At 35.4% G+C, this 13,870-nt stretch overlaps 1 protein-coding gene across 1 annotated transcript; it reads right to left on the reverse strand.

Moving 5' to 3' along the window:
• Positions 1-2,086: 2,086 nt before the first annotated feature.
• Positions 2,087-11,183, reverse strand: LOC126843550 (uncharacterized). Its single transcript, XM_050581141.1, has 5 exons — positions 10,687-11,183; positions 4,079-4,351; positions 3,081-3,281; positions 2,628-2,825; positions 2,087-2,536 (listed from the first exon to the last, which is right to left on the reverse strand). Exons 1-5 carry the CDS (start codon positions 11,105-11,107, stop codon positions 2,391-2,393), a joined length of 1,239 nt encoding a protein of 412 aa, XP_050437098.1. The 5' UTR covers positions 11,108-11,183; the 3' UTR covers positions 2,087-2,390.
• Between the last annotated feature and the right edge of the window lie 2,687 nt (positions 11,184-13,870).

Genomic DNA, 13,870 nt, shown 5'->3' on the forward strand with positions numbered 1-13,870 from the left:
AACTTAAGCCTTACGTGCACACGCTTTTTATGTGAGTAGGTAACAAAATAGGCTTTGCATGAATATCTCAAATTAAGTACTGTAGTGTAATACATCAACACGGTTCAAAACGCGTATCGTGATCCATTTAATATTTACTATCATAAAGGTACTGTATTATACTATAGACATTTTTTTTTAATCTAAACTACTATAGTAGTATGTCTTCTTATGGTAGTCATTGAATGGAGTATCAAATAATATTGGCATAACCAATGGTTTAGTTATAATTAGGTATGCTAATTTCATTGTAGAACTCCATTAACAAATACACAATAGCATGTGTGTAAGTCATTAGAAAATGTCTGGTTGCTGTCCGAGTTAATCACACTCAAGCTGGTCACACGTCAAAGACTATGTTTTACTATAAAAATATGAACAATTATCAATTATAATATAGTTAAACGATATTATAGAAAATTTAGTTTACACAAGTAATATTATGTTTGCTTTTTTACTAAATTTTGAATGATTTTAAATAATTAAAACTGGTCTTATATTATTTTATATAAAATAAACAACTACAATTTATAAAGATCAGTAAATAATATTTTTATTTAAGTAAAAGTAGCTCGAAGCAAGGTTTTTTAAAAAGTATTATACATAATATTCAGTTGAGTGATTTAGATAGTCAACACAATTTATTCATTTTTAGGCGTCAGGGTGATTTATCTCATTCGTTTCATTCTCAGCTCTTGAAGTTTGCGGTTTTTAACAAATCCTTTTCGGATGCAGTTCATAACGCCTTACTTATTTTACTACTATAGTCTATAATACTATCCACAGACATTAATCTGCTTCCACTGTAGAATGAAATACAACTGTTTTTTTTTTTGTACGCAGTTGCGTTTATAACCAAATTAAATGCGTTTTTCTATTTTGCTTAAATCTTAAAATTATTGAATATATTATTTGTTGTTTTACTTATAACTTATACTATTAGATCTATGATGAATTATTTATTGAGAGGTAGCAGGGATATAAAGTAGATATAGTATGGAGTATGCATTTTTTTCTCTGATTTTTAGTTAAAGCTTGAAACTTAAATTATTATAAATGAGTAAATTTAGATTTTTATACAAACAATACTACTATATCTTTTAAATAATAATAATTTAATAATTGGCTTCTATACCGACATGTTTTAAATAAACATCGAATAATTATTTTGAACCAACACAAATGTTTCTTTGGTACATAATATGAGTGGTCACGATGTTAGTTTTTGACCTGGAAATTGTCTGTAACGTTTATGCACTTAGCTTACTCTTTATACTCGAAGATAAAGCAAGGTGTATAAAAACAATTGTTTAAGGAACGATGTGAAAATGACATGCAGTTGTAAAACGATAACAAGCGCACAATGTTCTCGATAATATGCTCAATCGTATAGTGACTGTTGTTTTAAACATTTTTACTGTTTTATCCAAAAACAACTAATCGCTGAGAATCGTTTTTGTATTAATTCGTCTATTGTTACTACAACATTATTAGAAAATATTGACAAAGTTGTTGAAAAAACTCTCTGAAACGTTAACTAATTATTATAAATGTAATTAAATCTGTGACCCAATAGCCTCAGATGCTGCGGGTATTAATAATAATAAAAATAAATAAATATTGTAAGAGATTGGGCAGTGGTCTACTCTGAGTGGAATTGTACATCATTAACATTTCTTACAACCATAACAATAACAATATTATATCGGTTTCGTTCAGATTGATGGGCCGTTTAGCAACTGTTGAACAGATCACATCCGTCATTACATTAGCATTTACTACTGCACGACTCACGTTTCTTAAGTACATACTCGACTACTGCTATATCCGGCTTGTGTTTTTTTTTGTGGCCGTCAGATAATACAATATGTTTCTACGTTATTGTTATTATTGATCAGAATATAATAATATGTTTAACGTGTTATTTGAGTGATGGGACGTGTTTGATTTAAACGAAGAACAGAATAATAGTCGTAACTGGGTTATCGGATATTGTAAAGAAAGAGAAACGGGATAAAGAGCGATTACAAAACAGAGTTTGGCGACAAATAATTTATTATAAATAAATACGGAAAAAATAAATTAATATTTACAAATCAAACACACACTTTGGGCTTGCAGGCACGAGTCAGCGCCGTTCTAACTTCACAGAGTATAATATAAATATAAATAAATAGTAATAAATAGTTTGCACGATTCAAGCTGCGAAGATCAGCGTCGAGAATGTCCAAATATATAGATTTACTCCGGTTATATCGTACTCGGCAGTCGAAAATAAATAAATTAACAATGTAACATTATATTAGTATTTTTTTTTTTCATAATAATAAATAGCTGCGCATCTGGCGTTGTCATTTCTCGGTGGTGTGGTCGTCTTCGGCCGTTGGTATGTAAGCTCTGTACGCCACCCAATGTGGTTCGTGCACCATGGCCGCCTTTCTGCCCCATCCGGCGCTGTGACTGTTCACTCCTCCCCAGCCGCTGGCCGCTCCGGCACCTGGAAATTGTTTTTAGAAGAAAATTAAAAAAATCCCATCAAAACATACCGTTAAGTAGATAACTATTCTAATCGCTCTGTATTAATGTACCGGACGAATACGAGTCGGCTGCTCCGCCGCCGTAAGTGTTGTCTCCTCCACCGAGATGACTTCCCGCCGAGTAACTGTCAGCTCCCCCGCCGGTCGACCATCCTGTCGCCGTGTGACCCGACACCCATCCGGCCGCGGTACCGGCACCGTATTCCGCGCCTGCACCGTGGTTATCGTGCACAATGATCACTTCTTTGCCTGAAGAACGATATTGAATTCTAATTTCATTTTGTTTCGTCTCCTTTAAAGTACACAAAAAGAAGACCCCTTCTACGGCCGCTATAGGAACTTTATATTTTCCCATCTACGGCCACTTCGTGCTATGATCAAATTTAGGATTGAGTATAGATGGCCGTAGGGCGTAACAGCTCTACTCGCCGTAGACGGGGTCTCCTCCCCTGGCAGTACTTAACCGTGCAAATGTAGGCATAATAATAGGTATGTGATACTAACCGGCCGAGCCGCCGCCGCTCTTTTTGCCCTTCATCATGCTTCCCAGACTGAGCAAAAGCGCCAATTTGCTGAGCAACAGCGCTTTGATGGCTTTCACCTTGATCAGCAACATCATCAACGGACCCATGAGCGCCATCTTGGCCATCAAACCCATCATTAACATTTGCATCATCTTCTTGTGCTGCTTCTTTTTTCCCCGGCCTGGTTTCGGAACGATAATTCAATGTAACAATAATAATTGTGGCAAATAAAATACAACAACAATAATACTATGCGCCCTACCCAAACATATAACGAACTGGCATAAATCGCGGAGTCGGTCGGCGATTACCAATTAAACGAACCGAAAAGTAGAAGTAATTCGTGCGGTACAGGTTTTCACATGATAATAATCCGAATCTAATTGCCCTTCTTATAAAAGTGAGTATCTTCCATTGTGGTGTATGGACACTGTGGTACCGATTTTTCCGCCGGTGCACGGCATAGTGGACTTAAACGGCTTTTCTTCCCATAATCGCACCGGATTAGAATAACAACACAAACACGGTGTGCGCGTATCGCGTTGCAGGTGTATAACACCGACGGGAGTCGATTCGTTAGGGCGAGGTTTACCCGGAAAACAAAACCCAAGGCCCCGATCAAACAGAAGTCGAAAATGATCATTACTGTTTGATGATAATTTATGTGACCGGTGGCCTGTAAAAGTCGCATTCAGGTCAGGTACCACGGACGCCGATGCGTAATTGCTTTATAATAAGGAAACGTTATGGAAAAATATACAATGCGTCCGAAAGGCTTCGGCGAGGCCACTATTATAGTAATATTATCACCCATATTATTTTCTTATAACAATTTTCGACTTTCACACTCTTTTTCACGGTGAAAAACGAAATCGCCGCCGACGCGTTATTACGATATGTTTATTTAACGAGGGATTTTTTTTATAATTGGAAAGCGAAAAACGCGTCGCCTGACCGTCATCGGTCACACACTGTTACCTTCTCCCAGGGCTCTGGACAAGTTGATGTCCAACGTGTTGCCGGGCATGGCGCGACCTTTGCCTTTGAGCGCCGCAGTGATCCCGGCCGGTAGCGCTATCCGGAGTACGTGGTTGCCGATGAACCGATCCATCGTGTGCTCCATCAGGGCCGACACGGCGCTCTGTTCGTCAACGTTGTTCAACCTGGCCATCAGGTCGGTCTCGTTGAGCGGTGGCTTTATGTCGCGCTTGATTCTGACCACCGACAGGATGTCGCCCAAAACGCTGAATCCTGCACAACATTAAACCACTATAATGATAATAATATAAATATATTGGGAACACTGCTGTACAACTGCAGCTGTACTACAACGATAATAGCAATAATAACTTTAGCGACAAATCGTTTGTTCTTAGTGCATCGATTTTACGGACGGCAAATTGCAATGATCTAAATAATAATAATAATAATAATATACAATACAATCAATCCGAGTGGCGACAATTAAAGATCATCTATATAGATATCGTCGCGGTACCGATTGCGTGCCACTCGCAGCAGGAGAAAATATCCAATCGACCTACAGAGGACGGTCGTCGCTTATGAAAAATTATTGTGTTAATACCATGTCCTACTGCAGGCGATTCGACACGGCGATTTAATTAAATTAGTCTGTATATTGTTGTTAGGTACTTTTTTTTGTCATTATTTTTTTTAGCGCTTCTTCTTGTCATATTTTTCTTTATTATAACTTTTTTTTTGTTATTCTACCTGTCAATAACGTTCAGTTTTGTGTGTACACGTATTTTTTTTTATATATTATAAAAAATAAGTTTACCTAATAATCAAATTATTATTATCATATTATATTTTTATTCAAGCGAAAAACAAAAAAAAACCGAGGATCGTGTTGAGAGGTCGGTGAAAAAAATTCAAAACGTGTAAGTAATGTAAAAATGCAACGCCGTTTGACGTTAAAAAAAACTATACTTTTATAAAATTTAAATTTATCACATGTCTTTGAAATCCGTTGAGTCAAGAAATAAATACGGCTCTACAAATGGGTGTCAAGTACACAATAATAACTGAGTTGGCGCAATATTTTGTAGACTTCGGATGGATCGATTTCACCCCACTTTAAATTACGACTAAAACTTGTATAGAGTTTGTTTATATTATTACAGTACTTGCAAATACACCAATCAGCAAACAAGACAAATTGTAAACATAAGTGTGTCTATTAGTTTTATAAGTAATGTAAAGACTTTCAAATTTTATTAAAATACAGTTTGAACAGCTTTGCTCTCCCATCTCTCTGGGGTTAGGTTGGGTTTGTTAAGTTAATTTCATAAAACGATTATTTAAATTAGTTACTATGTTTTAGTATTTTTTTTTTTTTTTAGTTGATATTTGATATTTTTTATTCAGTGCTGGTAATATTTTCGAAGACTGTATTTTGCAAATAGATCTTTGGGAACGTTCTGTCTACTAACTAAACAGGCTTTAAAATAATTGGCTTGCTGGGACCTAAAATCCCAAGTGCGAGTGATCGAGGGGCACATGTTCTGCTCATTGTTGCACTGTACTTAACTAATACAAACTAAGGCATCGTTTAGGTCAGGTTAAGTTCGCGTATAAACATTAACCTCGTCCTTGATATGGGGAATATCTTAGGATGCTCCGTACTCGTTCATATTTATAATTGTAATTTAAATACGCTCTTATCGTTTTGGTTAAATGTCCTAAGCAAACACCGCTGTTTTATAGACTCGGTGCCAAAATCAACGCTTATAGCGATCGTCGAGACGCGGTTTGGAATGAAAACCGCTGCGAAAGCGTTCGACGTTTGAATGTTTGTAATTGTCTTAACACGGTCAATAACTTATTTCAATAGCAACACGGGGTGAAATCGACTAGACACTAGTAGAGTGACGTGGGACGATGGTTGGGCGAGACCAGTCATCGTTGTCACCGGAGAATTTGCAAATTTGGGCCGCCCGAAGGTGTACTTGAATGGTTTTATGCGGGAATAGAAGTATAAAAAAAAAATCATGCGGTTACAATGTGTTTCGTTCAAGTACACACACACACATAAGTGTACGTTAACGTTGGCATGTGAGAATGGTCAAACAGGAGTAACACAATAGAGCGTATAGCACTATTCTCCCGTGACCTATATTAATGGTTGTATAAACAAGCGGCGGCGAAGAAGAAGATGATGATGATGATAGTTATAATAACGCACAAATGAACGGCAAACGGTCGTAGGCGTCTGGCCGATATAAATATGAAAATTATAATAATAATAATAATATATAGAGATATAAAGTGATACAATAAAATAATGGTAATAGTGATACATGTGGACTGATGAGGTAGGTACTATAGTATTTTTTTTTTTATCTGTCCGCGGATGTGGGTTACCGAGTTTTTCTTTCGCCAAGATGTTTCGTCCCAAGTGCCAGCAGGGCGTCCGCGCTAAAAAGAGACCGTCTCGAATGCCGGCCGACATTGTCAGTATCGTCAACAACAATAATGATAATTGTCAAAAATATTTAACTCTGCCGCAAAAGCAAACACCGGACAATCGGTCTGTGACGGTCTTTAGTATTCAGGACGACCGGCTATAGTTTTTCCGGACGTGAAAATTAGCAGACCGGTATTTAAAACCAAACAAAAAACAAAAAAAACTGTCTAATGCAATAATTGAATTCGAGTAATCGTGTCCGGTATGGACAAACTAGAGCTAGCAAAGCTACTTATTGTCGTCGTTTCCTTGTGTTTGGCCAGTGTCTAATTGATGGAAAATCTGCTGGAGAGAGGAACACGGCGGTTGTTGCTCGGGTCGATGGATTGAAGAAGATACTTAGAACCCATTAACGGCGCAAACGGGTTTTCTTTTAGAAAAGAAGAGTAAAGACGTTTTGCGCGCATTCACTTGTTGATTATTAAATTAAACGCAGAAAATCGTTGTGGAAACTACTTGTTTTTACTTGTAATTGGGAAATCGTCATTTCGAGCGCCGCGAAGGCACGTTTCTACTCCTGGCCACTTATCTGGGTATAGGTACTTAGGGTTGGACGTTATGTTTCGGGGAAATTTAATACCGAAGAAGATACCGCGAGCACGTCAGGTTAATTGCATCGGGTGGCCTATCTAATCGTTATCAAATGGAAACCATAACGATAATAATTTGTGTAAGTATTTAAAGAGCAAATTATTTTGCCCGAAAGTATGGAATCGGGCGACGGTTTTTATTTTGGGGACTCGCCTGAAAATGAAAACCAAGGTCGATTTCACTGGGTGTACTATTCTTGTTAGTTTTCTTCTTGGCGTTTGACACGGGAACTCGACTACCAGCCACCGATTGTTTGAATATCGAATTGGCCATTGTGTTTGGCGATCACAGAAATACATTGAATTCGCACCGGAAAGTAGGTGTCGACCGGACCCTCTGTACAAATGATATTAAATTGTTTGTCCGGGTTACACAATATTCCAACGCATTTTTTTTTACTTCTCGAATAAAAATAAAAAAATAATATAAGTATAACAAAAACCTTTAAGGTCTGGCGATGAATAATAGTAACATGATAATATTGTTTTGATCGTAGAAGAACAATGTGGAACGAACACGTTACAAATTGCAAAATATTAGTTTGATTCAATTATATTTCACGTTAGCTAAATTATTAGCCGAGTAATTTTCAATGCGTCGCGTTTGCCACTATATTATTATGATGACTTTCTATTTTTTTTTTCTTTTTGAAACACAAATAGATAAAGAAGTACGTTTAACAACAAACACACAATTGGAACTGGATGCGTGGATTTTCTGATCCGTCACAGATTAAACGTTTATAGAATTTATCAACCGTTTGACTGCAATATTTTATCAATGATGGTACGTTTCACTCGGCTTATTATATATCTATAAAAAATATATTATACTATATTTTTATGTTTGTCCATAGTTTGTCACGTCCGTGTGTTTTCGCGATGACACTATAATGGTAGGCACATTTTCCCTGTTTTCCTATTATTCCACGTTGAAAGAATGAAAAACTAGTTTCTATAAGAAATGTAAACTCAAACGTAGGACGTGAAAAAATACATACGAATATGCCTTTCCCAGTATAATACTAGTAGTGCTAGAAAACATAATTTTTTGTCTATTTGACATGCTGTTGTCGGTGTCAGTGATATCCGAATATATTTTTGAACGGTACAATACGCTATGCACAGAAATGATTGGGTGAATCCCAAATATCTATCGTAAACACTTGTCTATTCATGTCGATTTTGATGTAGGTACATACTGTAATCACAATAATAATAATAACAACAATAACATAAAGAAAAGTAACACTATCCAAAATGAAATACCAATTTGAAAATGATATAGATTTCTAAATAGCAAATTACTATTAACACCAAACAACTGGGTTGTGTGTAACTTTCTTTTGATTTATGAAAAGTACATCATCAATAACTGCATTCGAAAATTCATAAAACGCGAATAGTAGTATTTATTATAAAAAAAATGTTTTTCGAGAATTACATTTTTTTTTCATTTTTTAAAAGCATGATAAATTTGTGCGATTATGTTTTATCAATGTTTTATGTTCACTTGTATTGTAATAAGTATAGGGCTTAGCACAAAAGCAATAGTGGTCATTTGAATTTTAAAGTGAACCGAGCAATGTTTTTGAGTCTCGCATTCATTGAATAGTACTACACTTTTGTGAAGTATGATAAATAAAATAATAATTGTTACTCAACTAAAATATAGATACCCAGAATGTATTTGATCTTTTTAATAATAATTATTCACAATAAAAAAACGAGCTTTTAATAGCTCTTATACTCCGTTGCACAATATATTGTGGTAAAGCATAGGTTATTTCTCTATAATTTAATAGACTTTTACTGCAATATATTTCAGTACTGAGTAGTGTTATTAATACTTCAAACGGTTAAGCAAAACAGAACCTTTTAAAATACAATTTTTTTTTGATTAAACTTATTTAATTTTAATTGTATATTTTTAACGTCGAAAGAAAATGTTTAATTGAGTAACATACTTAAAACAATTGCCCTAGTGTTTCTTATTTATTTTTAATTTCAGTTTAATAGATTATTTACTTTGAAAAATCTTACTTGTAATACAAGTCTTAAGGATTTTTTTTTTTTTGAAAGATGTAGGAAAAAATATACTCAAACTATTATAGATAAATAAAAAGTACAGTAAAAAAAAATAAAAATAAAATTCCGATAGCTTTTTAATTAATGTCATAAAAAGCGATTAAAAAGGTCTTTAAATTACTATAAAATCAGCAACATAGTTCAGTTAATGTTTGATTGATATAAATAAAGTACTCAAAACACAACATTATCCTTTTAGTGATGGCAGATGTGTTTTGAATCGTTTTAATTAAAGTATTATACCGAATGTGTGTGGTAAATGCTATCTTTTTAAGACATTTAAATACAAACAACCTGAGTTAAGTGTCAACCACTGTTGTGAAATCAAATCAACTGATTAATGTTATGTTGACTACACATTATTATTTATACACTTGCTCTTTTATTTTTTTGGGGGGTTAATAGAAAATAATCCCAATAACTATGTCCAAATAGAACAAAAATCAAATGCGGTTTACCGCGTACTGGAAGCCCGGTCGGGGGGACCTAGAAATTAAAATAAATATATCTGGCTACAATATATAAGAACCCGACCGTTTAGCCATCCTAACTCAACCCGATTATCTGCAAACGTGTTTTTATCATAATAACAATAACAAGTTTTACGATTTAACATTTTTTTTTTTTTACTTTCACGCGTGTACGTTCATTTTTGGGTGTGTTTATTTTTTTTTTTTTAAATTAACTAGGCTTGACTATTATTACGGCTGCACTGTAACAAATCGTTAACGCCGCTCCAAGTCGATCGGGCATAGACAATTGGCCGGAAAAACAAACGTCGTTTACTTAAAGCGGCATTTTTTCGTGGGTTCTCGGCAAAACCCGGTCGGTTCGAAAAACTAAAGGACGGATTTCACGGGAGCCCGTAATTTGGCCGCATGTAAATCTGTATTTTCACGGTATAACACGCCTATAGCAATAGATCTAGATCGACTACCACAAGCTGTGCGTGTGTCATTGTAAGGTAACGTTCCACGAATATGAATTATACTGATCTATTATGGTCTCGGCGAAAACGGCAAGGTAGTTTTTTGGATCCACCGGGTTTGCACAAACGGCACAATATCCGAGTACACCGTAAACATGGTACCATATTATAGTAATGCACTACCAATGGTGCATTGCGCACCATTTATACGTACAATTAAATAAATCGTAGGTAAACCGTATGTCCGTGTATTGGTAAAAAAAACCTTGGTGTACAATCTTTTAAAATTATCACATACAAAGATGTAAAAAAAAAATTTTAAATGGCCCAAATTAGTGATAGTGATTTTTTTTTTTTTATCATTTGTTACACTGAATTCAAATTTGGTTCGTTGATTTCAGTATACACTAGTATAGATGCGATTTACTTCCTAAAATAATTCTAAAAAGGGATGGAAAAAAGACTTATGTGTTCTTGTCGTGCTCGATCTTACCTTTCATCCTGCCCAGTTTGTCGAGGAACAACAACAGCTTGCGTTGAACGCACGGGAACGACAGCTGGAACAGGCAGTCCGTGTAGATGCCTACCAGGTGGGCGCCCGGATCGCTGGCCGTGTCGTCCTGTTTTTCTTGCAGAGTATTGGCGTCCCCGGAACCAGGCGCGAAGCTCAGGAACCTCGAGTCCCTGTCGGTCGAGCTGCTGTTGAATACCGTGATGGTGGCCGGAAGTCCGGCCGTGTCGTTGTTGACGATACCATCGGCACTTCCGCTGTCGTTGATGCCGTCGTTGGAGGGCAATACTATGTTGATGTTGTTGCCGTTGTTGTTGTTGTTGGTGTTGACGGGATCGCCGGCGGACACGCACCACGCAAACGCCACCGCGGTTAGAAAACACGACGCCGCGGACAACGCCATAATATGTTGGACGGAAGGAAAACTCAAAGAACGCGGGTGCGGAAAACGAGTGTTATCAGAGAAGAACCACGATGGACCAGGCACCTGTCCGTTTTATACGGCGTCCACCGCCGTCGACGCCTACCACCGCTCGCGAATCTCCTTCCACCACCGCCGTCGCGCCGCGGTCTCCCGACAGTGCCCGGTTCAGGTATTTCCTAGATCAACCGGTGGTGGTGCCCAAGAGGTCGTTTCCGTCTGAAAATGTTACACTTGAAACTGTTTAGGGCACATATCAAAGTCATCAGCTAGACTGCACGGCAATTAACACATTCCAAACAAATATACATGTTAAGAACATTATTGCCGGGTTGCACCAAATATTTACCCAGAGATAAACTAGTTTAACTGGGGTTCAAATTAACTCTGTTGCATACACCATGTTTTAAATTTTACAAGTTGTTAAAAATGTACTTTACGAGTTAAATTACAGGGTCATTTATCGCTGTGTAAAAAACCCTATGTGATAATAATATTAACTCCTACTGCTGATACCATTTTAATCGATTGAGCGACACTCGTTAATTTAACAAAAGATAAAGTTTAACAAAAGTTAATTTATTACGGTGGTAAATAATTTACCAATAGATAACGACATGTTTGGTGCAACCGGACATAAGTGAACTAAACCAACAAATTATAAAAGGAGTACTCGGGATATCGATTTCAAAAATTAATTTACATCAGTTTGTTCAAATAAAATATTTTAGTTAAAGCAAATTAACATTTAATTTTTTTATTTATTGTTATAAGCCGATTGTCATGGGGTGCAAAATGTCCATTTATATAACTGTGATTATGAGATAAAATCATTCCAGTTAAGTTCCTTTCCAATAATAGTTTACGTTGAATAGTTTTGACAATAGGCGTGATAAATTTGCTTAAAAAGTTTATTCTAATTAGTAAATAACAGAACCCTTTTCCAACAAGAAATACAACAGAATATATAACCACAAAAAGTTGCTAGGGGCTTTATAAGTAAACTTACGCTTTAAATTAGAATAGTATAAGAGGTTCAGGATTTCTCTGGACAATTTTTTTTCCCTATAAACGTTTACATTATTTATTCTTTTACAATCTCATTCCACCTTTAATGCCAAAACTTTCATCTTATTTTACTAATCGTTTAGACTACTCTTACATTATTAAATGCTCAACTAGTATTTGTTAAAAGCGAATATGTCTTTTAATTTGGACTCATAATGCGGTTTATTATTTTAATCGTCAATCTAGATCTTGTAATCGTATAAGTTAAATATTATACATTATGCACATAAGCAACGCATGTGAAGTAGAACTCTTTTGTAGTTGACTTTTGGAAAAATAGGATCAGACTAGCTAAAGAAAATGAATCATACCGCTGCGTTAATTGCCTCAATGTATTTGTTTAATTTATTATAACCCAAGTATTGTTTAAAATTTAATTACTCTTTCACGTTTTCATTGTAACAATGAATTCGAGAATTCATCAAAATCAAAGGTGTTAGAGTGTTTTCTTGTGTCTTTTTTTCAACAAACACACGTATCCATTCGCATTTGTAAAACGTGATACAGATTTAATATTATTATCATTATGAATAAATCAACACTTGCCGGGTGACAAAGGTGAAAGTAGGTTGTACAAATTTGAACAAGAGATGTAATACAAAGAACTTAACGATCCATGGTTTTGTTGCACCCTATGATCGATTGTTGGCGATTGGCTACTGTACATTGTATTCGCCATTCGACAAGATAATTATATTGACATTCACTAACTGTAATGTGACGTGACTATGGGTTAACTTAGGTATCAATGATGGTTTCTACAATTAGTCACTGTTATTAAACGCAGGATTGTTGTTGTTGGCCATCCAACCATAGATTGGTAAAAAAAGTTCTATGGAATTTTAACGAAATTCTAACGAAGGTCACACTCCCCATCTATAATACTATAACATAATAATATTATGTTTATTATTATTTGCATTACATTGTTAAGAAATTACTTCTTCCCATTTTATTAACACTTTGTCGCCACTTAGGTGTGCTATTAAAATAATATTTCAAGATAGGACCATCGCACAAAATGTGCTGATGACCACTTATTTTGGTCACTGATTTGCATTGTTAAGAAATCATCAAATATTGGTAACATATTAATACATTTTTGCGATATGACATTATCTCGATAAAAATAGGTAAATTGTTAATATGTTAAATAAAGACTGTCGTGAGTACAAATAAAAACAAATATACCATACATATTAATTATAAAGTTGGTAAAAATACCAAACCCAGCTAATATTAGTGCATGTTGTTCATCTATAGACTATAATAAAATAAATTATGTTCATTACGCCACTCTTGTAGAGTGTTCTCATTAGACCGAATTCGTCTCATCAAAAACAATCAAGACGAAAATATAATATTTGACTATGTCTAGAATTTGTTTAACGATTATTACTTAGAGGTATAGACTACGTAGAGAAGTACTGCAGGTGTAAATTTTACAACCTTCCACGTCTGACTTAGACAGTTATTTCCTTATCCAGACATCGGAAGCCGTCAAACAGTTAGATCATGTCTGATTATGCACGGATAGAAATACCAATATTGTATAAAGATACATATGATGTTGTATTATTATTTGGTCCACTCGGTGTAACACTATCCGTATGCGGACCACGGTCGATCACTGCAATTATATTCTGTTTTCTTACACAAAGTAATCCGGTTATAAAA

Source organism: Adelges cooleyi, unplaced genomic scaffold, assembly GCF_023614345.1.
Source record: "Adelges cooleyi isolate 19-005CV unplaced genomic scaffold, UGA_ACOO_1.1 ACOO_flye_CR_arks_rails_tigmint_CR_PRNA_574, whole genome shotgun sequence".
Taxonomy (NCBI): domain Eukaryota; kingdom Metazoa; phylum Arthropoda; class Insecta; order Hemiptera; family Adelgidae; genus Adelges; species Adelges cooleyi.